The 22,321-nt window shown below is 38.9% G+C and overlaps 1 protein-coding gene across 3 annotated transcripts; it reads left to right on the forward strand.

Annotated features, from left to right (window-relative positions):
- Positions 1-246: 246 nt before the first annotated feature.
- Positions 247-21,942, forward strand: SELL (selectin L). Of its 3 annotated transcripts, none has more exons than XM_063710975.1 (9): positions 247-568; positions 1,933-2,014; positions 3,650-4,036; positions 5,004-5,111; positions 7,699-7,884; positions 9,017-9,202; positions 10,767-10,895; positions 15,902-15,920; positions 20,658-21,774. In XM_063710975.1, the coding sequence occupies exons 2-9, from the start codon at positions 2,002-2,004 to the stop codon at positions 20,674-20,676; spliced, it is 1,047 nt and encodes a 348-aa protein (XP_063567045.1). In that variant the 5' UTR covers positions 247-568; positions 1,933-2,001; the 3' UTR covers positions 20,677-21,774. The 3 variants fall into 3 exon arrangements, with proteins under 3 accessions (XP_063567045.1, XP_004027917.1, XP_055221729.1); XM_004027868.5 differs by lacking the exon at positions 247-568 and adding an exon at positions 731-936 and having other exon boundaries at positions 20,658-21,942; XM_055365754.2 differs by lacking the exons at positions 247-568; positions 10,767-10,895 and adding an exon at positions 746-936 and having other exon boundaries at positions 20,658-21,790.
- The last annotated feature ends 379 nt before the right edge of the window (positions 21,943-22,321 follow it).

Consider the following 22,321-nt stretch of genomic DNA (forward strand, 5'->3'; position numbering starts at 1 on the left):
ATTTGACTCATTGACTCACATCAGTGGGTCTTCCTTTTTATTGTCCTTCATCATATGGGTCCTAATTTCACATGCAGTCTTATAAAACCGTCTCATTTTATAGTCCAAGAATATTAAAGGTACTTGTAGGCTCCCAAACCTACACGGTGAAAAGCTAGAGAGCATGGGCTCTCTTCAGGGGTTAACTTCAGGAAGTGCCACTAACAAGGACGTCCACTAGGTGGTGAGCAAGGAAAGACGGAGGTGAAGGAACCGAAACGAGTCAAGTCCACTGCTTAGCTCTACTGAAGTTTTGCAAACATCATAAATTTGTCTGAAATGCAGTTTCGATTTGTAGTATTTGCAATTTCCAAGGGCCATTTACCACAGGTAGCCAACAGTTAGTTTAGCATTTATGAAAAAGATAGGGGAGGGTGGTGGAAAAGAAGGAGGAGGAGGAGAGAGAGAAGGAGGAAGAGGAGAACAAGAACCAAACAAAAACAAGAACAAGAACAAGTAGAAGAAGAGGAGGAGGAGGAAAAAGAAGAGGAAGAAGAACAGCAACAACAATGAGTGAAGGAGGAGAAGGGTAAGGAAAGATGCATAGGAGAATGGAAGGAAGGATAGAAAGGAGGGAAGGAAGAGAGAATCTAGTCACATTACTTTCTGATCAGCAGTTCATTTTTGTCTCAGTGGGAGGCAATAGAGGCCAGTCTAGGAAAGGGGTGGGGAAAGAGGAAAGAGAAGTGCAGGAGGAAGGGGAGGGAAAAGGGGAGGAGGAGGAGGATGTGAGACTGGGTTAGAGAAATGAAAGAAAGCAAGGCTTTCTGTTGACGTTCAGTGCAGTCTACCTGCAGCACAGCACACTCCCCTTGGGCAAGGACCTGAGACCCTTGTGCTAAGTCAAGAGGCTCAATGGGCTGCAGAAGAACTAGAGAAGGACCAAGCAAAGCCATGGTGAGCCTTTCAGCCTAAAAGACGTTTAGATGCTCAGATAGAAACTCTTGGGGTTGTAGAGGCAGGTGGTAAGGATAGGAATCACCCCATTTCAATTCTGGTTTTAAATAATATAGAAACTAAAAATTTTCTCAGACCCTCAAAAAAAGTGATCCTGAAATCTTTCTTCTCAGATATGCTGATTTCCTCTTCTTGACTTTGTCTCTGGGGAGACTCTTGAATACTATTGAAATCAGATCTTTTGCAATAAACACTGTGTCTACCTGAGAAGTGATACGCTTTGGAAGATAGAATTTTTTTAAAATTATACTTTAAGTTCTAGGGTACATGTGCACAACATGCAGGTTTGTCACACATGTATACATGTGCCATGTTGGTGTGCTGCACCCATTAACTCGTCATTTACATTAAGTATATTTTAAGGTGTGCAGGAAATTTGTGACTTTGTCATTTCAGTTGCTCAAAAAGGTATTTCTTTTTATTAAAAAAAGAAATACTTTTCTTTCCATTAAAAAAAGAAATACTTTTCTTTCCTGGTGTCTGGCTATCTAATTTTTTTTTTAGGTACTTGAGGCATTGACCCATTATGATCAAGAGTGAGGCTATAACATTTAATATAAGCATCAATAGTTAATTAAGCACCAACAATACTTTAAAAATATACATACTAAATATTAAATAGTTTTATCTAATAGCTCAGCAGAAAAGCAGGTATAAAAATTACCAAACCATAGAAAAAATTCAGGGCAGTACCGATTAGCAACTTGAGACTAAAGCGTAAAAATAAAATAGAACAAAACAAAACTGTGCATCAGTTCTGATGTAAATTTGAAGTAATTTTTCATCTATGTCTGAGAAACCTGTTACCTCAGACAGGGTTAGTAGACATGTGTGTTTTATTCTGAATATTAAGAAAGTTGTAAGCACCACCTCAAAAGCTATAAATGTGTGGTTTAAGAGTATAAATCTAAATATAATTTTGTATTTCATTTGCAGATATTTCCATGGAAATGTCAGAGCACCCAGAGGGACTTATGGAACATCTTCAAGTTGTGGGGGTGGACAATGCTCTGTTGTGGTATGTTATGATATTTATATATCGCTAAGTCTATTTTACTTATATTCATTTTTCTTAAATATCCACTAGTTATACATAGTCTAAGGGAAAATTATTTCACAGAGAGCTGTTAATTCTATCCTTTCTTTAAACATCTCTTTTCTTCTTACCTTTATTTCTTCCCCAGAAACTCCTGAACACTATTTTTAACCTATAATAGCCCACGCTGTAGAGTTCAAATCCCAATAACCCCACAAAATCCTTCAATTATAAAGGAATAATGTTAATTAAGAAATCTCTGTTAAGGCACTTACAATCTGTACCAAATATTTAGCACCTCATTTTCTATTTTTTATTCATAGTTCAGTGTACATTAATGTCATTTCTACAATTACAATATGAGCTCATTAAGGGACGGGGCTTTATCATTTTTTGGTCCTTCTCCCGTTGTTGTGACAAATTTTATATCTGATTCTTGAAGACTCTCCAGCAATAGCTTTGAACTTGGTTTTTCATTTCCTGAGTAAACTAATGTCTTCTTACTCCCTAGCCTGGATTTTCAGCTCTAGCCAAGCAAACATGCTAACTCTCCCATTCACACATTCCTTAAGCCATGTCTGCACTGTGTCACATAGAAACTTAGTGCTCTTTTCATACAACAGGTATTTTCTGAGTCCCTACAATGTGTGACATTCATGCTAGGCACTAAGGATACAGCAGTGGACACAACAGTTTTTTCCCTCTTAGAACTTGCATTCTAGTGGAATGCTCATTCAAAACTCTGTTCAAAATGTTTATTTTATGATGCTCTTTACCATCAATTATATCTGTTTCTTTACTGTATTAAATAGTGATTCATGTAGATCATACCATGCTTAGAATGCCATATATTATTATGAAGTCATTGTGTAATTATGTGTTTAATTAGATATCTTCAAAGCCCTCATATTTGATGGGTCCATATGTTTATTAAACATCATCAGTTGAGTCTCTTTATGTATAGAACATGATCTAATGAATTTCATAATCCTATACCATTTGGCTTTGTAAATTGTTCTTTTTAAAAATTATACAGTTAGATATATAAGAGTTGAGTGGTATATTGGGCTTTTCCAGAAGCAGTTCTTCCTATGGTAAAATAAAACGTTTTTTATGTAAAAGAGGTTACTTAAAAGTATGTCACTGTTCTTCCTGTCCTTATTATGCTTCTCCCATAGGTACATATGTGTTGGCCTTCAAGAAATGATTCCAGGATTAAAAAGTATACGTAAATTGTATAGTTATATGATATTACACTGTAATTAGTTGTAAATCATTAACAGCTACAAAGAAAAAGAAATATGAATGTCTAAAATATGTTGGTTAAATTTCACCTGAAATAATTTTGAGAAAAAAAATTAATAAGAAAATAAACCTAGAAAACCACTAAATTTGTTTCAAATAGAACCTTAGATAAAAGCATCTTATATTCAAGCCAGAAGGTCTAGGTTCTACTTCAAATCTGCAAACAACTATTCTGTGATCCTGATATGGTCACATACACTCTTAGGCTCTGTTTCCTCATCTCTAAGTGTCTGGCTCAGCCTGGAGTAGTGCTAGGTTCTTTTTAGCCGTAACATTATGTAAGTCTTCATAGGTCACACTGATGTCTTGCAGATTTCCTGGCACATCATGGAACCGACTGCTGGACTTACCATTATTCTGAAAAACCCTTGAACTGGCAAAGGGCTAGAAGATTCTGCCGAGACAATTACACAGATTTAGTTGCCATACAAAACAAGGCGGAAATTGAGTATCTGGAGAAGACTCTGCCTTTCAGTCGTTCTTACTACTGGATAGGAATCCGGAAGATAGGAGGAATATGGACGTGGGTGGGAACCAACAAATCTCTCACTGAAGAAGCAGAGAACTGGGGAGATGGTGAGCCCAACAACAAGAAGAACAAGGAGGACTGCGTGGAGATCTATATCAAGAGAAACAAAGATGCAGGCAAATGGAACGATGACGCCTGCCACAAACAAAAGGCAGCCCTCTGTTACACAGGTAGGGAGTGACAAGACGGCTATGCTGCCTCAGACTCAGGAAGGGCCACGGTTAAGAGAATACTCAGATTTACCCCATGGAAAGGTGGGGGGATGAGAACAGCTGCTGGTTCATTCTAAAATACATCTAGCCCTCTATATAATCTTGCATCGTGTCACTTCTAAGAATTTTTGGTGTGTAAGATTTGTCCCTGTGCACAAAAGCTATACCCCTAAATCAAGTTACATCAAAATGATAGGTGTACGTAGGAAGTACAGAGGAAGAACTAGACAATCAGTGCCTTTGATAATAAGGCAGGGGAGGAGAAGCTGACAGCTGGGGCCAGTTGGAAACTTAGGCTCACATCACCTCAGTTTTCACACTGTGAAGTAGAGAGTGTGGTGCTGCGTGCTTCCTTCTTGGTCTAACCTTATATAATTTTATATAAAAATTGCACTATCTTTGGTGTATGAATATTTCTGTAAAATCTTTTACAATTCCAAAACAGCCAGCATTTTCCAAGTGATGTTTTAATAGTGAACCATAGTTAATTTGGTCTCTTATAAATTGGACTCTACTGTTTTAGCAAATTTGGACTTTTTAATCTTTGATTTCTATAAAGAAAGGGATTGCCAAGAAATAATTGCATGCAGAAATGATTGAGGTCAGGTCATCATTTAACCTTCTCACTCATTAAAAACAAGTAATTTCAAGAGTTTCAAGGTATGCCACTAAGTTTCCTATAAGTGTCACAGAATATTAGTATTGGTAATTTCATTCCAAAAGCAAATAAATGCCTATGACTATATGCTTAGTGTATTTTATACATAAAAATTTTAGCATATGATTTTTATGCTATGAATTTACAAATAAACCTTTCCTGATTATTTAAATCATCTTAGACAAAAGGTTATCTATGTCTAAAGAAATGACTTTGAGTACTAAAATGTAATCACATTAAAATATTTTTTTTCTGACCTCCTTAAAGCTTCTTGCCAGCCCTGGTCATGCAGTGGCCATGGAGAATGTGTAGAAATCATCAATAATTACACCTGCAACTGTGATGTGGGGTACTATGGGCCCCAGTGTCAGTTTGGTAAGTCTCTTTCCTTTCTTTGCTTCTTCTTAGGTAAAGTCACAGGAATCATCATAGCTTTTCATGAAGCTGGTTGGAACAAAATGATACTAGCCACTATGAGAAATGGGAAGTTTTGATCAGAAAGCTCTGCTTTCACAATATTGTTACCTTTCCGTAAAGATTTCATAAGTCAGCATGAAGTTTCGATTCACCTCTCAACAAGTCTTTTTGAGTACCACAAGAAGCACAGTGTTGGGATAAAAGCTATCAGGGTTATAATAAGGAATTAGCATGGTAGATTCCCACTCTCAAGAAGCTCACAATCTAATGAGCTTGTTAGATTAATTAGAACTCTAAGGTCTGGAAGAAACTATGCCATTTATCATTAGGAGGCTGAGTTACCCAGAAAGTATCTTGCTTTTTCCTTCTAGTCGTTCCTTTCCTTCTTGCAGTTCTCCACACTTAACACATGTGCTCTGTAGCACACTGACTTTGCTGGTGGCCTTCTCTCTCATTTTGCACATGGCCAAAAAACATGTCATCTTTAAGACATTGTTCAAAGACAGTTTCTTCTAGGAAGCTTTCTTAGTTCTGATATCTCCACATATTTCTTCCTCATTTCTCCCACTTATGTTGAAGTCATCTGTTCACTTGTCCGTCTCGTCTGGTACTGAAAACTTCTTGAGATCAGTAAGTGTCCTATTTATCATTGCATCTTTGGGATCCACAAAATGCCTGTATATATGAGGCACTTGCTTGTGAGCCTGAATTGAATTGGACAATTTAATTTTTTTAAAAAGCAATGTTTGTAAAGAATAAAGAATTAAAACCAAAATACATTTAAATGTCAACCAACTGAAATAGATCTATAGATCTAACTCATTTCACTTGATCCCTGGGCCATGACTCCTTCCTAATACTTTACCCTCACCCCATTTTTGAACTCTATTTTTTAACCTTTATGTTATTGGTATGCCTATTTTACTCATTTTTAATTATTGGTATGCCTATTTCACTCATTTTTAACATTTTACTTTTTTTGTCTTGGTTTCTCTCATATCACTCTTTTCTCATTCTTTCTGCCTGTGATCATTTCTCCTGAGATCCTTCATGAGCACTTATCCAGGACCATAAACTACTATAATTTCTCAGCTTTTGTCTTTTGTATATTGCTCTTCTGACTCTAATCTACATGTATCCTTTGGTCAAACTTACTGACTTTTGCGGACTCACAAATCTATGTGATCTTTGGACTGATAAGCCTATCTCCAGCTCTGAACTCAAATATGCTAAGGATGTCCTTTGGGATGTTTAAAAGACTATAAAACCAATTGTTCCCAGTCAGCTTTTCTCTTCATATTTCTTATCTCAGTATGTGGAGTCACCATTTACATGGGCACCCTGGTATGAGACTCTCTTAACTCCCCCAACATTTATGCAGGGTAACATTCTACCAATTTTTACAACTTAGTGTTTTTCTAATTTGTCTTCCACTTGCCAACTCTACTACCATTGCCATCATTATCTTTCTTCTAGATTCTTGCAATAGTTTATTAGATGAGTTCCACAATTTTAAATTAGCTCCCCTCAAATATATTATTCATACTACAGGGAGACTGATCAATTAAAAGCAATTAAAACACATCACACATACATGACAATCCACCCATTAATTTCTACCTACCATTTTGTCCTACAGGGTGAAATCTAAGCTCTTCAAGCCCCAGAGTAATGCTTGATATATAATAGATACTCTTTAAATCAATGAAAAAAGGTAACATTTTCTCTTAGTTCCCATGTTTCTCCCTAATCTCATCTCATATAGTTTCCAAATACAAAAATTCTTCTGATTCCTTGAGTCCATTCTTCCTTGAAGTCTCTAGAGCAAGGTAGCAATAATGGCTTAAATTTGACAGATGAGGAATAAGACATGAAAGTTGTACTGTTTACCAAATGGCATGGCAGGGTCTAAAATGTGAAAACTTTAATTTCCAAGTCTTAAATTTACCTATTGTACCACCAATCAGAACAGGGAAATAGATACAGTTTCTGGAGAGGGTTGTCAAAATCAAAAGAGGTAAAATTCTGGAACTGAGCTAGAATAGAAGACAGAATTGAGGTCAAAATGCTTCCTAGACTTTTATATTCTCTCCTTGCAAAGAAGGCTTATTATGGAGACCCACTCTTTCTCTGAACGTCTTGCTCCCAATACTCTAGTAGACTCAGGGGCTCTGATGTGATAGTTATTTCCCGACTAAGCTGGTCATTCCCAGTTACACCTATTTGGGTTTAAGGATTCTCACTACAGATAATGCTAAAGATAATAATATGAAGACTAGCTAATGTTTAATTAGAATTTCTGATGAGTCAGGCTTTGTTCTAAGGTCCTTGACTTATGCTAATTGAATTACATTTAGTTTCCATATCAATTTGATAAAGATAACACAATTTCATTATTCCTCTTATATAGATGAAGAAACTGAAGTTGGAGGGTTCAAGTAACCTTGTTTAAAGGCACATGGTTATCAAGTGGCAGGGCTAGGATTCAAATCCAGGCATCAGTTCCTCTTAACTCTTCCCCATACTGTTTCTTTCCCTATTGAAGTGATTCAGTGTGAGCCTTTGGAGGCCCCGGAGCTGGGTACCATGGACTGTACTCACCCTTTGGGAAACTTCAGCTTCAGCTCACAGTGTGCCTTCAGCTGCTCTGAGGGAACAAACTTAACTGGGATTGAAGAAACCACTTGTGGACCATTTGGAAACTGGTCATCTCCAGAACCAACCTGTCAAGGTGAGTAACTTCAGACTAGAGGCTTTGTCATGCAATCCTGGGCTTACAGTCAGAACATTCAGTAGAAGTTTGCTGAGAAGTCAAACTTAGGAGCCTAATTTAACCTAACTTTGTTTAACCTACTGTGATGTTTTTCAAAGGACTTATTCTAACTAAATTTTTTTGAAAAACCTCCCAAACAAAAAGTAAAAACCAAATACCCCTGAAGCCATTTCCCAGTGTGTAACATGATTTATAGCAATACAGCATGGTTATACTGTGTTTTTTATTTTTCTCATTGCCATTGCATAAATAATGTCTTGTTGAACCTCAGTTACATTTTGGTTCTTCTCCTCTCAATAACACCTGTTTTATGTGGTGTCCTACTTAACACCAACCAGTTTCCTTCCCAGGGTAGTGGAGGTCTTTCTTGGTTGTTTTATTTGGCTTATTCTTAAAATCACTTTTACTTTTCCTCATGCATAAACTTTTAGGAGAATAACAACCGAAAAACAAAAACACAATCTCTTGATCTTTTCAAGTTTGAAATAAGGTAGTTTTTTTTTTTTTTTTTCGTTTTTAACTGCCAACCTTATCTCCATATGGGAGAAAACCAATGTCATCTGAACTTATGAAGTTTTGGTTAACTTTTCTACAAGTATGCTCCTGATGCATTAGTTTAAGTAGTTTAATTCTTAGAAGTGCTATCAAAATCCCTTATTGAAATTATAAAACTGTCAACCCACCTACTGGAATTTACGGAAGTTGGACTTGCTTCAGTGAATTGGGATGTTTTTCAAAATGCTTGGGTAGATATCAGAACAGATGAAACGGCAGAGATTCTCTGAGAATATCCCATAAGAGCCCTTGATGCAGAGGCCATATGGCATGGTACTTCCAGCAGAAGGGGAGGGTCACCTTAGCTAGGGCAGCAGCCTGGAGTAGCCACTCCTCTCCCCACAGCTTTCAATGCTTCCTTGCCTTCATCGCTCATTCACCACCCACCATCATTCTCAAGAAAATAAAGCCTGGAAGCAATATCACAAGTAATGTAGTCAGGCAGCTTTGGCTAAAAATCCTTTGCTCAAGGGAGGGTCTCTACTCAGAAATACTGTTTTGTCTTTTTTTTTTTTTTTTTTCTTTTTCATTGAAGTGATTCAGTGTGAGCCTCTATCAGCACCAGATTTGGGGATCATGAACTGTAGCCATCCCCTGGCCAGCTTCAGCTTTACCTCTGCATGTACCTTCATCTGCTCAGAAGGAACTGAGTTAATTGGGAAGAAGAAAACCATTTGTGAATCATCTGGAATCTGGTCAAATCCTAGTCCAATATGTCAAAGTGAGTAAGTTTGTCCTGGAAAACTGAAGTCTTAACGATGGAGCTGATGGATGAGCAGATATGAGGAAAGACATACATAAACATTTACATGTTGTTTTGCTAAGAATATGTGGCCTAGAAATAAATTTGTATGCTTAACTCACTGTAAAATCTTTGGCTGGTCTTTCCTCCTCCTTTAATGACAATCATTTCCTTTTTTTGTTCTCACCTCTTGCCATCTTAACTCTTAAAATCTGAACTCACTGATTTACTTTTTACCCATTCTTCTATTCCACTACAATCTAACATCTCTGTTAGCCCATTGAAATGCCTGTAAAAGGTCACTAATGACCACCTACTTTCCCAAATAATGGATACTCCTGAATCATCACTAAGCTAATGCCTCCAAAATCTATCTGTATATGAGAAGAATCATGTCTTGTTCATCTTTGTATACCCTCCACCTGACACAGTGCCTGGCAATAGGTGCTAAAGCAAATGCATGTTAAGCTAGCATGTGAAAGAATAGCTACCTGTGTCTGCTCCTGAGACTATCTGCATGGATGACAAAAGTCTTTAAATGGTAGGATCTACAGAAGCTGTCAGAAATGCTGATCTCTGTATGCTGCGTGCCCAGGGCCAGGGAGTAGAGTGGATGAGCAGAGAGAGGCAGGGAGGCCTTTAGCAGAGGACTGTATATTAGGCCTATCTGAGACATTTCCCTTTAAGGCCTAGCTAGTGTTCATTTCCTCCTCATCTTCATCAAGCCAACAGGTACCTTCTGTCTGGAGCTCCTGGGAACTTGAGCCTTCTCTCCATCATATATTTGGGTGTGGGGATCAAATAACCTTGAAAAGGTTCATCAAAGTAATGGGAAGAACTAAGGATAGAATCAGACCCTCTGCCAATATGTAAAAAAGTAGATTCCTTCAAATGTTCGTATCAGGAGACAGATATTTTTATACCAGTATTTTCAAATAGAGGCTCCCAAATGAACTTAGTTTACACTTACAAGAGTATCTCTAAACATGCCCTTTTACTTATTCGTGAAGGAAGTAGAGGGAAGTGGTAACTACTGCATTGGAAAGAAATTAATGCAGGTCCTTGGCATGTAAAAATCAAGTGCTTATTTTTGCACAACTGCTTTAAAGTAAAAGCATTAATGATTTCCTTTGACTGGTGAATTATCCAGTTCAGATCATTGGCTTTTATTTTTCCTGAAGTTGTATTAGGCTTTTAGCTCTTCCCTGTGTTTCAGAGTTCCAGTCATTGAACAAGTTCATGGAGCTAAATACAATGATGACCATTCTTGCCAACATTTTTAGGTGCATTTTCAGGAACTCCATGAACCACAAATCTGGGCATTGAGATTCTGTAGGCATTAGACTAGCAAGGCTGGTCCAGTCTTTGCCTATGCTGTCGACTCATCAGGGGCCTTCCCATGCCAGTTTCCTCATCTGTCAAATGGCATCAAATGGGCTACTACTGGGAGATGTAAGGAGGAAAAAAGTCAAATATCATGAGATGGACTAAGGAAATAATGCTGGTGGTCTCATGCTATGTGCCTTACTGATTTCTCTTTCAGAATTGGACAAAAGTTTCTCAATGATTAAGGAGGGTGATTATAACCCCCTCTTCATTCCAGTGGCAGTCATGGTTACTGCATTCTCTGGGTTGGCATTTATCATTTGGCTGGCAAGGAGATTAAAAAAAGGTATGTGAGTTTAACTTCACATGAAAAGAACACAACTTTAAAGTGAAAAAGAAAAAAAAAAAGAAACCCACAGGAAATTAAATGTGATAGATTCAACACAAGCAGGATGCCAAGCTTTACATTCTAGAGCCATCAGTCCCTGGAGACATGTAAATCAGCCCAGGACACACCTTCATTAAAACAGGTTGGCTGATTTTCGCTTTTCATCTGATAAACTTTTAAAAATGTCTATTACCTTCAAGGCAGCTTGCTAGGCTGATAACAACTAAGTGAGATATTCTAATGGTTCTTTGCTCTTATGTAATTCTTTAATACTTTTTTTTTTTTTTTGAGACAGAGCCTCACTCTGTCACCAGGCTAGAGTGCAGTGGTGCAATTTCAGCTCACTGCAACCTCCGCCTTCTGGGTTCAAGCTATTCTCCCACCTCAGCCTCCCAAGTAGCTGGGACTACAGGAGCGTGCCACCATGCCCAGCTAATTTTTTGTATTTTTAGTAGACACAGGGTTTCACTGTGTTAGCCAGAGTGGTCTCGATCTCCTGACCTCGTGATCTGCCTGCCTTGGCCTCCCAAAGGGCTTGGATTACAGGTGTGAGCCACCACGCCTGGCCTGCTCTTAATTAATTCTGAAAAAATGACACACAATCTCTGTCCTCTAAAAGCCTACATGCCTTGGATTTCAAATGCTACAATTCCACTAGGAAGTGGGTCTAATGTCCACTAAGGTTTCAAGGCACTGCTCCCAAATACCTGACCTCTTCAAGAGTCACCTGGTTCCCAACACATGGGCATTGCATTAACCCTGGGAGAAATTCCCATGTATTCTCCCAAGTAACTATTCACCAAGGCCACAGCTCTAACCAAATGCACCACATATGCTTTCCAACCATCCGTCACTAGAGAGGAAAAGAGAAGGAGGACTGCCTTGAGAAGTTAACATCTGCTGCCCAGATTATCACTCCCTTTACCTTAAGGCATGAGTGTGTCTCAGCTTTAAAGTGTGAGCAACCCACTAGCCTGCAGCAGGCCTTGGGTGTATGGTGCCACATTTGGCCAAACTCACCTGGAAGAACCATTCAAGGCTGTAACATTCATGGACATTGGGCAGCTTTTAAGATATACCTGTTTTGGCCAGGTGTGGTGGCTCATGCCTGTAATCCTAGCACTTTGGGAGGCCGAGGCGGGCGGATCATGAGGTCAGCAGTTCAAGACCAGCCTGGCCAGCATGGTGAAACCCTGTCTCTACTAAAAATACAAAAATTAGCCAGGTGTGGTGGCGGGCACCTGTAATCCCAGCTACTCGGGAGGCTGAGACAGAAGAATCACTTGAACCCGGGAGGCGGAGGTTGCAGTGAGCTGAGACCGCGCCATTGCACTCCAGCCTGGTGACAGAGTGAGACTCTGTCTCAACAACAACAAAAGAAAGATATACCTGTTTCAAGTTCAGGGATGATCTCAAAACAATTGCTAACCAACTGCTCTGTGTTGCCTTTCTGTGGGCTCAGTTGATTGTCATTTTAATTTTCCTTCCATCAAATTAGTTAGTACGTATTCTGTTCACTGAATATGGTATGTAAAGGTTGCCCCCTGTCCATTTACACTGGCAATTACAAAAATATTATTTATCAGTCCATAATTGCGTGCCACTCTGATCTTATCTTTCATTTAAATTTGAGAATAGTGGGTGCTAGGTAAGTTTTCTAACCAATCCAGAAAGACAAAGTGTGTGTGGGGGGGTGGGGATTGTTGATATGCAAGAACTTCATTAGCTATGTATAACCCGAGAGCACTGAGCAGTTAAAATGTCTCTGCCCTTGCTATTAGAAATTCTGTGCTGATTGAATCTCGCTATCTTATAGTATTATACAGTACTAAGTACTATACAGTACTAAGTATAAGTATCAAGTACTGCATTAAGGCAAAAGAAGAATGACAGTTTTCTCCAACCACCGATTATTTTTTCCATTGAGACTTCAAATCTTGACCCCAGTCATCCTGTCTTTCTTCCTACCTTGGGCGATGATGGCAGAACTGACGGATAGAGAACAGGGTGGGTTATTACACACTGCCCCCCTGGGATAAGGTGGCTATTGTCTAAATAATTTTAAGGACTTTGGGGCTGTAAGTCACCTTAATAAGGAAGCTATTTATTTCCGAATTCTAAAATCTTTTAATAAGTGTTTGTAGAATCAAAAGAATAGAATCAAACTCATTTGTATGTAGTGAGGGGTTAGCTGGCTAAGGCTGTTTTATAAGCAAGGGTAAAAAAATTAGAGGGGTTGTTTTTAAATTTTTTACCTTGGAGTCATTTCTGTACAAGATCTCAAACCGATAACTTGAAAACTGCTGTGGGAATCAGTGTGGGGCAAACAGGAAACAGATAACGGGCAGTTAGGCTAGTTACAGTTATGCCAACAAAGAAAACAGAAGCCCCAAAAGATCACTGGCTTGGTAGGAAGCTTAGGGTATCTTTAAGATAACATTAAATAGTCTTCATTTGTGGGCCAGGCACCATGGCTGTCACCTGTAATCCCAGCACTTTTGGAGGCTGAGGCAGGAGGATTACTTGAGCCCACGAGTTCAAGACCAGCCTGGGCAACATGGCGAAACCACATCTCTACAAAAATACAAAAAATTAGTCAGGCATGGTAGCATGCACATGTAGTCCCAGCTACCCAGGAGACTGAGGTGGGAGGATCACTTGAACCCAGGAGGTCAAGGCTGCAGTAAGCCATGACAGCACCACTGCACTCCACAACAGAGTGAGGCCCTGTCTCAAAAAAAAAAAAAAAAAAAGTCTTCATTTATAAAACATCTTCCATTTTCACCAACTTACAAATGATTCTGCTTTCCAAAGATTTTAGTTGTAGGTTGGTCCTTTAAAACATGAAGAGTATTTTTCCTATAGAGGCAATGGTAGAAATAATGGCTACATTCCCAGGCTAAATCTAAGACAAAATATAGTTCATGGCATTTACAAGGATAAAAGTAAAAAGTCATAAATCTCTATGTGTGTGTTTAGGTGTGTGTGTGTGTGTCTATGTGTGTGTGTATATGTATATATATACACAGAGAGAGAGAGAGAGAGAGAATTTATAGGCTTTTTGGGTTCTAATAGCTAGAAAAAGGGCACAGGTAACTATTTAGAGCATGGTAGCCAATGAAGTGACTAGAGCCTTCACCCCTATTCTTCTGTCCTCAGATGAATCTTCTGACTCTAGCACTTTGTCCCCTGCCCTAGTAGTCTTAGTATGGAGACTTTCGCTCCTTTCTTTTAGGAAAGGAATAAGGAACAGTTCCAGAAACATGTGTCCTTGTGCATGGGCTCATCTAGACACATTCTGTGCTCCAGGCATTATCATTTTCTGATTAGTCACTACCATTGGCCCTGTTTGGTAAATAAGGAAACCAGGGCAATGATGTTTTAGGCCAAATCTCGAAAATCCCATATCAGCAGGACCCAGAGTCAGAGATTAGACTCCAGTCCAGATACATCTTCTAAAATCACTGGTCTTCAGATTTGTGAACTGTTTTTTTCCTCGGTTGGAAGAATTTCCCACCAGAACCAACACACAGGGTTAGACCAGGGCATGAAACTGAACACATGCCCCCTTAGTTCCTTTTTCTTCAAAATGAAACTCTCTCAGTAGGAACAGATTCTTACTCATCTATTGCTGTTAGGTTCATCATCCCTAAAAAAAATATTTATGTGAAGTTAACCAGAATCTGAAATTAATTCAGATTTGATTCTCCCTGCTCAAGTTCACTTGGTCATCAGCAGGCTGAATTTTAGAAGAAAAGATTTCAAATAGTAGTCTTTAATACTTTAAAGGATTAAAACAGTAATGCAACACTGTCTACGTGCTAGGACTGAACTAAATACTTGGAAATATTTTATTTTATCAACCCAATGAGGATGATACAATTATTATGCCTCTTTAACAGATGAAGAAATTGTAGTTTAGAAAAGAAAGTAGCTGTTCAAATGCACACTACACTACAGGTGGCAAAATAGGGCTTTCACCTGGGTGGGATGATTCTAGAATGCCACTTTACAGACACTGAAATATATTGCCTCCCAAATGATTCTTTCCGCTCAAAGAGTTTTTTTTTAAGTTATCTACTTATTTATATTCTGCTTTTTTCAAAAAGAATGTGAGAACAGTACAAAATGTGTTCAGTATAGCAAATTAAAATTAATTAAAAAGTAAGAAAAAGAAGCCAAATTTGGGCAACCCACTCGGGTCCCCTTCCACGCTGTGGAAGCTTTGTTCTTTCGCTCTTCACAATAATAAATGAGCTTGATGTTTTATTGAGTCCAAAAAAAACAAAGAAAGCCAAATTTAAACTTAGGGTACAAAAATCATTTGGAACCAAGGTTGAAGTTATGGCACAAAAATGTATGTCACAAAGTTCTATATACTTGGTAGGAGAGGGTCTCAGATCTAGCTCTGAGTTTCCTTACAGCCAGTCAAAGGAGAACCATGTGATATTCCTTGTGTTTGTAAGATAAAAACACATTAGTTACTCAGATGAGGCTGCACAATTCCTACCAACAACACCAAAGTGAAATTCTCCTGTGGATTCTCATAGAGATGATGCTGTGAGCTGTAATAGCACATAGTTTTACAGTATTAGCAGCTGTCCCTCAAGGGAAGAATCTGCAGGTAGGATGAGATGGCAGATTGGGAAGGGATAAACACTTGAATGGACATATTGGGTCTTGCCACCAGGCAATTTAGCAATTCTGTCTTCTTGAGTAGCACGGAGAATGGAATGGAACCTCAGGAGGCATCTGCATCAACATGTCTGTTATGTATTAGTGTCTACCACTGTTTATTAAGCCAGTTCCTCAAATCTCCTTTGACACAGATAGGGTCCACCTAACAAATACCTAATATACTTCAAAAGACAGTTTTGAGAGTGGGAGTCTTCCTTCTCCCTTACTTGAAAAACTTTAAATTGTCTAATTTTTGCTAATGCCATTTCTCTATTTTCTATTTTCAGGCAAGAAATCCAAGAAAAGGTAAGTTTTATTAGTGGCGAGGAGTTTCCACATCTGCTGATTCGTTCTCTACTTCCTTAAGTTACTTCCTGCTCTAGCTAGACACATTAACCCCATAGTAGTTTATTTACCTGGGATCCTCATCCAAATGACCAGATAAGGTGATAAATCTACTAGCTTCCTTTCAGAGCTGTGCTTTTTTGGTGCTAGTGGAGCTGAATGAATGAATGAATGAACAAGTAATCCCTATTAGAAAAAGGCAGTTTATGTAAAGGGAGATTTTTCTGATTACCTCAGAATTTTTTCTGAGGGTTAAAAACATTGTGGTGTGTTATTCTTCTTCTTAAATATATTATTTAAGAAATATTCAATTGAACAAGCACTTATTGAGAAATGAATAAATGCTTATTCAATTGACTATTTGCATTCAATTGCTCTAACAGGCATTGTCCTTCAGAAATGTGGGAAAGATAGGGAGCATGAATTCTACCTACAGCTTCCCCAAGGAGGCAAGTATTTTTCAGTTTGGTCTTGAAGCTCAAATTTCTTCTACTGGAGAAATAGCACAGTGGGAGGAGATGCAGACATGTGAAAGTTGATGGCCCACCTGGCAGAAATGAAGATGGAAAAATATTTCTCAGTATCTAGGGTTTAGTGACTTGCTCTGGAATTTTAGGAAGGAGAGTTTAAGTAAAATAAACTATGAAAGGAGGACTTTGGTGACGTATTCAGTACCCAGCTGGACAACTGAGCTTCCTTTAAAATGCTAGAAATGAAGTGAGATGATTTCTGAAGGGATTGGATGCTGGTTTGGGCAACCATCCTACCAACCACAAACTTAGTATGGGCCATTGCTTAGAATGCAAAGGAAAAAGTGTGGAAAGATGACGCCCCAGAAGCCAGATCATAAACTAATGTATAAGCCATGTGATATGGGCTTTATCTTGAGGTCTTTTGGGATACCACTAAAGGGGTTTAAACAGTGAGTAGCCTTGCCTCTGGCATCTTATAAGGTCACCCTGCAGAGCAGTATGGCAAGTGTGGGAGACAGGTGAGCCTGGATTCAAAGAGACTTGTTTTGGAGGCATTTGCAGTTATTAGGTTAAAACCGATGGCGCCTGTCTAGGGAACTAGTAGTAAGAATGGGTTCATGAAATAAGAGGAGGTGATGTTAACTGAATGTGTCTGTTAATTGGCTAAAAGTGAGAGAGAAGAATCAAATTATCATCTTTCTCACCTGGAAACTGGCGGATGGTAGTCCTGTTTACTTCTGAGAAGGGAACATAAAAGAATGAGAGGTTTTGGAGGCAAAGATCGTGGGTTCAGTTTTGTACTGAGCTTTGGGTGTATGCACATCATTCACTGTGGCTCACCGGACCTATCCAAAGCACAGAGGCTATGTTGGGGCAGGAGAGGTGGATTTGGGTCCCTCACATTTCAGGAGGTAACTGCCATCTCAGGAGTAGGTACGATCATCCAGGGAGGGTGTGAGTGCTCTAAGAATGGAAGAGGGCCTGGCAGAGAGGATGGGAGCCAGAGGAACATCATTATCTAATAAGTCACCTAAGGGAAAGAGAAATGAAAAGAGGTTGCCAGGCAGGGAGAAGGAAGAGGAGAAAGAGTGTGGGGTAATGAATGCCAAGGAAACAGAAAGGGGAACGGTTTCAAACATTGCCAAGAGAACCAGTAAGTATCCCCTGGATGCAACAAGGGTGTCAGTGGGGAGACTATTTTCAGTGCAGACATCAAGACAGAGGTCAGACGGCCAAGCACTGAGCATCACTGAGGATGAGAAAGTAGAGACAGAACAAGCAGTCATCTCTTTTAAAATGTTTGGCTGTGAAGGAGAAGTAGGGCAGGGGTAACTGGATGAGGATGTACGATCAGTGGAGGTTCTTTTTATTCTTTTTAATTACTCTGTCTTCTCTTTACTAGTGCAAATGGAGTCTAGTGAGGAAAGGCTTCTTTCTCTGGGCTGGTCTCCCTATGTCTGTGGCAGGAAACCCACAGATGTGAAGATTTCTTTCAAACTCGCACCTATTGAGTGAAAGTATTTTCTGGCACAATCTACCCAGAGCTGTTTTCTGGCTACCGGAACCACCTGTTTTAATTGCCACTAGATGGAAGCAGATCAACTAGATTTTTTTTTTTTTTTTTAAGATGTCCTTGAGGCACAGGAAGAGAGACTGGCTGGAAGAATATTAGCAAAAAGCTAATTACCATGCTAAGCAAATTGCAATATTAAGTTTAATGGTTCACTGATTTTTTTATAATCAGTCAATTAATAGTTGTTTATTGAACATTTTTGTGTTGGAAACTGCTAAGCTTTCTTGAGACAGCAAGAGGAGTCAGCCTGGTCCCTGATTTCAGGAAAATTATTACCTAGCTGGGGAGTTAAGACAGGAATATAGAAAAAAAAAAATCAGAAAAATACAAGGCAGAGCATGGTAATGGCCAATGGGTGCTATATTTAAGAAGGAAAAGGTCATTTGGCTTGGTGATTATAGAAAATGTTATAAAGAAGGTTGCTTATGAAGAATAGATAGGATTTAGGTATATGGAGAAAAGCAGGAAAGGAAGGCAGTCTGTAGGAAGGAAACTGTGTAAGCAGTGGTATGGTAGTGAGACTATGAAAGCATTTTTCAGGGGCCACTGAGCAGAACTTTCTTGAGCCCATGGCTTATTGAGGAGTTGTGGAGTTGAAGTTGGAAAGGAAGGCTGGCCCCAGCAACATAAGTCTTGAATGCTTCACCAGATGGTCTAGAAAGGCCTAGCAAAGAAGAATTATTTGCCCAGCTCTCATTTATTGACCAAGGCTGTATTCATTCATAAGAATCACAGAATTCTAGGTCTGGATATGATCTTGGTGGATATCACATTCAAACTCTTTTTGTAGTTGAACTAATTAAGTAAGTTTTCTATAGGCCTTGAGCAAGTGACAGAGTTAGTTACAATAATCATAAACCTTTATCAAATATTAATTCCATGTTGTACACTATTATGAATGGTTTACATGTCTTAAATCATGAAATATGCCTTTAAGTCTGTGGGAGAAGGGTCTATGAACATCTTCATTACTGATAAAGAAACAGGCACAGAGAAATAAAATAGCCTGAGGTCACAATAAATGGCAATGCCGAGATCCATACTCATTTGGATCCAGGAATTATGCTCTTAACGCGTATGCTTTTAAAACTCAAGACCCTTGACTACCAGCTTAGAGTGGCAAGTCCCAGGCACCCTCCTTTTCCAGTAACGTGTTTTTTTTTTCACACTGAAACCATTGTGTGATGGCACTGAGGAAGGGTGGGGTAGAAGTACGGTGTGTTTTTAGAACAAGTCAAAGGTAAAATGAATACTATCACACTAAACACTGTGAGCCTTTTTTTTTTTTTAAGTTCTTGGGCGAATTTTCATAGTAGTTTGTGTTCATTTCTATTAGCTTTTGAATGGTGAATGAATGACTCCTTGGGCATTTGTGGTTTCATTTCTTGCTGGGTTATTTTGACTCTTCTGCAAAATGACTCTGTTTATCACCTCATTTGGTTTCTACTGTCTAAATTCTGGCAGGATAGAAGCTACACCCAAGATACACAGGAAGATATGATGCCAACCTCAGAGGAGGGCATATGTGAAATTTTGTTTTCAGAAACATTTTTTTGTCTCTATTTTGGCAAGCACATTTGCAGCTGCTGAACTGTGGTTTACCCTGACACTTCATCATGAGACCAGCTCCTCAGAATCTGGTTCTCCCTTTGAAAGGTGCTATGAAGACATACCATATTTCATTCTCTCCTTGTCCTTTCCAAGAATAAGACAGTTGTGTCACACAAAAAAAGTGTCACTTATTTCTTTAAACTAAATGTGTTACCATCTCATTAAATTATATCCGAGGATATAATTTATCACGAGTTTATAACTACCACTATCTCATGAGTTTAAATTTTCTCCAATTTCACTTTCCATTTAAGCATGCCTTCTAATTTCTTGACTTTCCACTGCTCAAAATCAATCTACAGCTGGGTGCGGTGGCTCACGCCTGTAATCCCAGCACTTTGGGAGGCCGTGGCGGGAGGATCATGAGGTCAGGAGTTTGAGATTAGCCTGGCCAATATGGTGAAACCCCATCTCTACTAAAAATACAAAAATTAGCTGGGTGTGGTGGCACGTGCCTGTATTCCCAGCTACTCAGGAAGTTGAGGCGGAAGAATCGCTTGAACCCAGGAGGCTGTGGTTGCATGAGCTGCCTCCGTGCCACTGCACTCCAGACTGGGCAACAGAGTGAGACTCCATCTCAAAAAAATAAATAAATAAATAAAATAAAATAAAATAAAAATAAACGTAAATTTAAAAAATCAATCTACACTGTCCTTCAAACTCATTAGATCTGGAGACAAAGACTGTATGCACCACAAAAATTTCTCCAAGTGGGGTCTGTGTGCCAGTGGCATAAGCATCACTAAAGAGCTTGTTAGGGGCGCAGAATCTCAGGCTCCACTCAGACCTACTGAATCAGAGTTTGCATTTTAACATCATCTTTGAGTGGTAAGCACATGAAAGTCTGAGAAGTGCTGCTACTAGGGTTTGCTTACATTTGTTCATCTTCAAAAGTTCCTAAAGCCCGGCCTCTTGTCTGAGATTTCCAGCTGAAAGCATTTCCTTGCTCTTCTTCTCATCTCTAATGAATATTTACCTTTACTACTAACACTCCAAGTTTTGCAATTTTTAAACTCTTATTATCTTTTGTTTTTCTTTCAGTATGGATGACCCATATTAAATCGCCCTCGGTGAAAGAAAATTCTTGGAATACTAAAAATCATGGGATCCTTTAAATCCTTCCATGAAACGTTTTGTGTGGTGGCACCTCCTACGTCAAACATGAAGTGTGTTTCCTTCAGCGCATCTGGAAAGATTTCTACCTGACCAACAGCTCCTTCAGCTTCCATTTCGCCCCTCATTTATCCCTCAACCCCCAGCCCACAGGTGTTTATACAGCTCAGCTTTTTGTCTTTTCTGAGGAGAAACAAATAAGACCATAAAGGGAAAGGATTCATGTGGAATATAAAGATGGCTGACTTTGCTCTTTCTTGACTCTTGTTTTCAGTTTCAATTCAGTGCTGTACTTGATGACAGACACTTCTAAATGAAGTGCAAATTTGATACATATGTGAATATGGACTCAGTTTTCTTGCAGATCAAATTTCACGTCGTCTTCTGTATACTGTGGAGGTACACTCTTATAGAAAGTTCAAAAAGTCTACGCTCTCCTTTCTTTCTAACTCCAGTGAAGTAATGGGGTCCTGCTCAAGTTGAAAGAGTCCTATTTGCACTGTAGCCTCACCATCTGTGAATTGGACCATCCTATTTAACTGGCTTCAGCCTCCCCACCTTCTTCAGCCACCTCTCTTTTTCAGTTGGCTGACTTCCACACCTAGCATCTCATGAGTGCCAAGCAAAAGGAGAGAAGAGAGAAATGGCTGCACTGTTTTTTAGTTTGGGGGTTTTGCTGTTTCTTTTTATAAGACCCATTCCTATTTCTTATAGTCAATGTTTCTTTTATCACGATATTATTAGTAAGAAAACATCACTGAAATGCTAGCTGCAAGTGACATCTCTTTGATGTCATATGGAAGAGTTAAAACAGGTGGAGAAATTCCTTGATTCACGATGAAATGCTCTCCTTTCCCCTGCCCCCAGACCTTTTATCCACTTACCTAGATTCTACATATTCTTTAAATTTCATCTCAGGCCTCCCTCAACCCCACCACTTCTTTTATAACTAGTCCTTAACTAATCCAACCCATGATGAGCTCCTCTTCCTGGCTTCTTACTGAAAGGTTACCCTGTAACATGCAATTTTGCATTTGAATAAAGCCTGCTTTTTAAGTGTTAACTAGTTTGCCTAGTTTGTTATTTTGAAAATTATCATATGTTTTGTTTTCTCCCCAGTGAGATTACATGCTCCTTCAGGGCAGAGTTTGTGTCAGATCCCTGGAGTATCTAGTGCATTACTTGACACTCAATAAATGAATGTTCAAATAAATCAGAAAGAGCATACAGTTTACTGCTGATATAAGTTTCAGCAAACCCTCTTTCTCTATGGCATCTGATGACCTGGGCAGATATCACCTAATGTCAACAGCTGAATTCTTATGAGAGAATAGAGCCCTATCAGAAGCTAGCTGGAAATACCTCCTTGTCCCATGGCCAATATAGATTTCATACAAATTTGCACACATTATGAGAATAATTTTTTGGTAATGATTACACTTTTCTTTCTCAAAGACATCTCAGATTCTGTATTATAGCAAGAGCTGTTGCAAAAGATTCTCACTATAGTACACTGTAAATCTTGGATGTGCAAATCACATTCATGTGGTTTAGGGTACATCCCCTGGAGGTGTACAGTGCACACGTGCACA

The sequence above is a fragment of the Gorilla gorilla genome, chromosome 1 (assembly GCF_029281585.2).
Source record: "Gorilla gorilla gorilla isolate KB3781 chromosome 1, NHGRI_mGorGor1-v2.1_pri, whole genome shotgun sequence".
Classification (NCBI taxonomy): domain Eukaryota; kingdom Metazoa; phylum Chordata; class Mammalia; order Primates; family Hominidae; genus Gorilla; species Gorilla gorilla.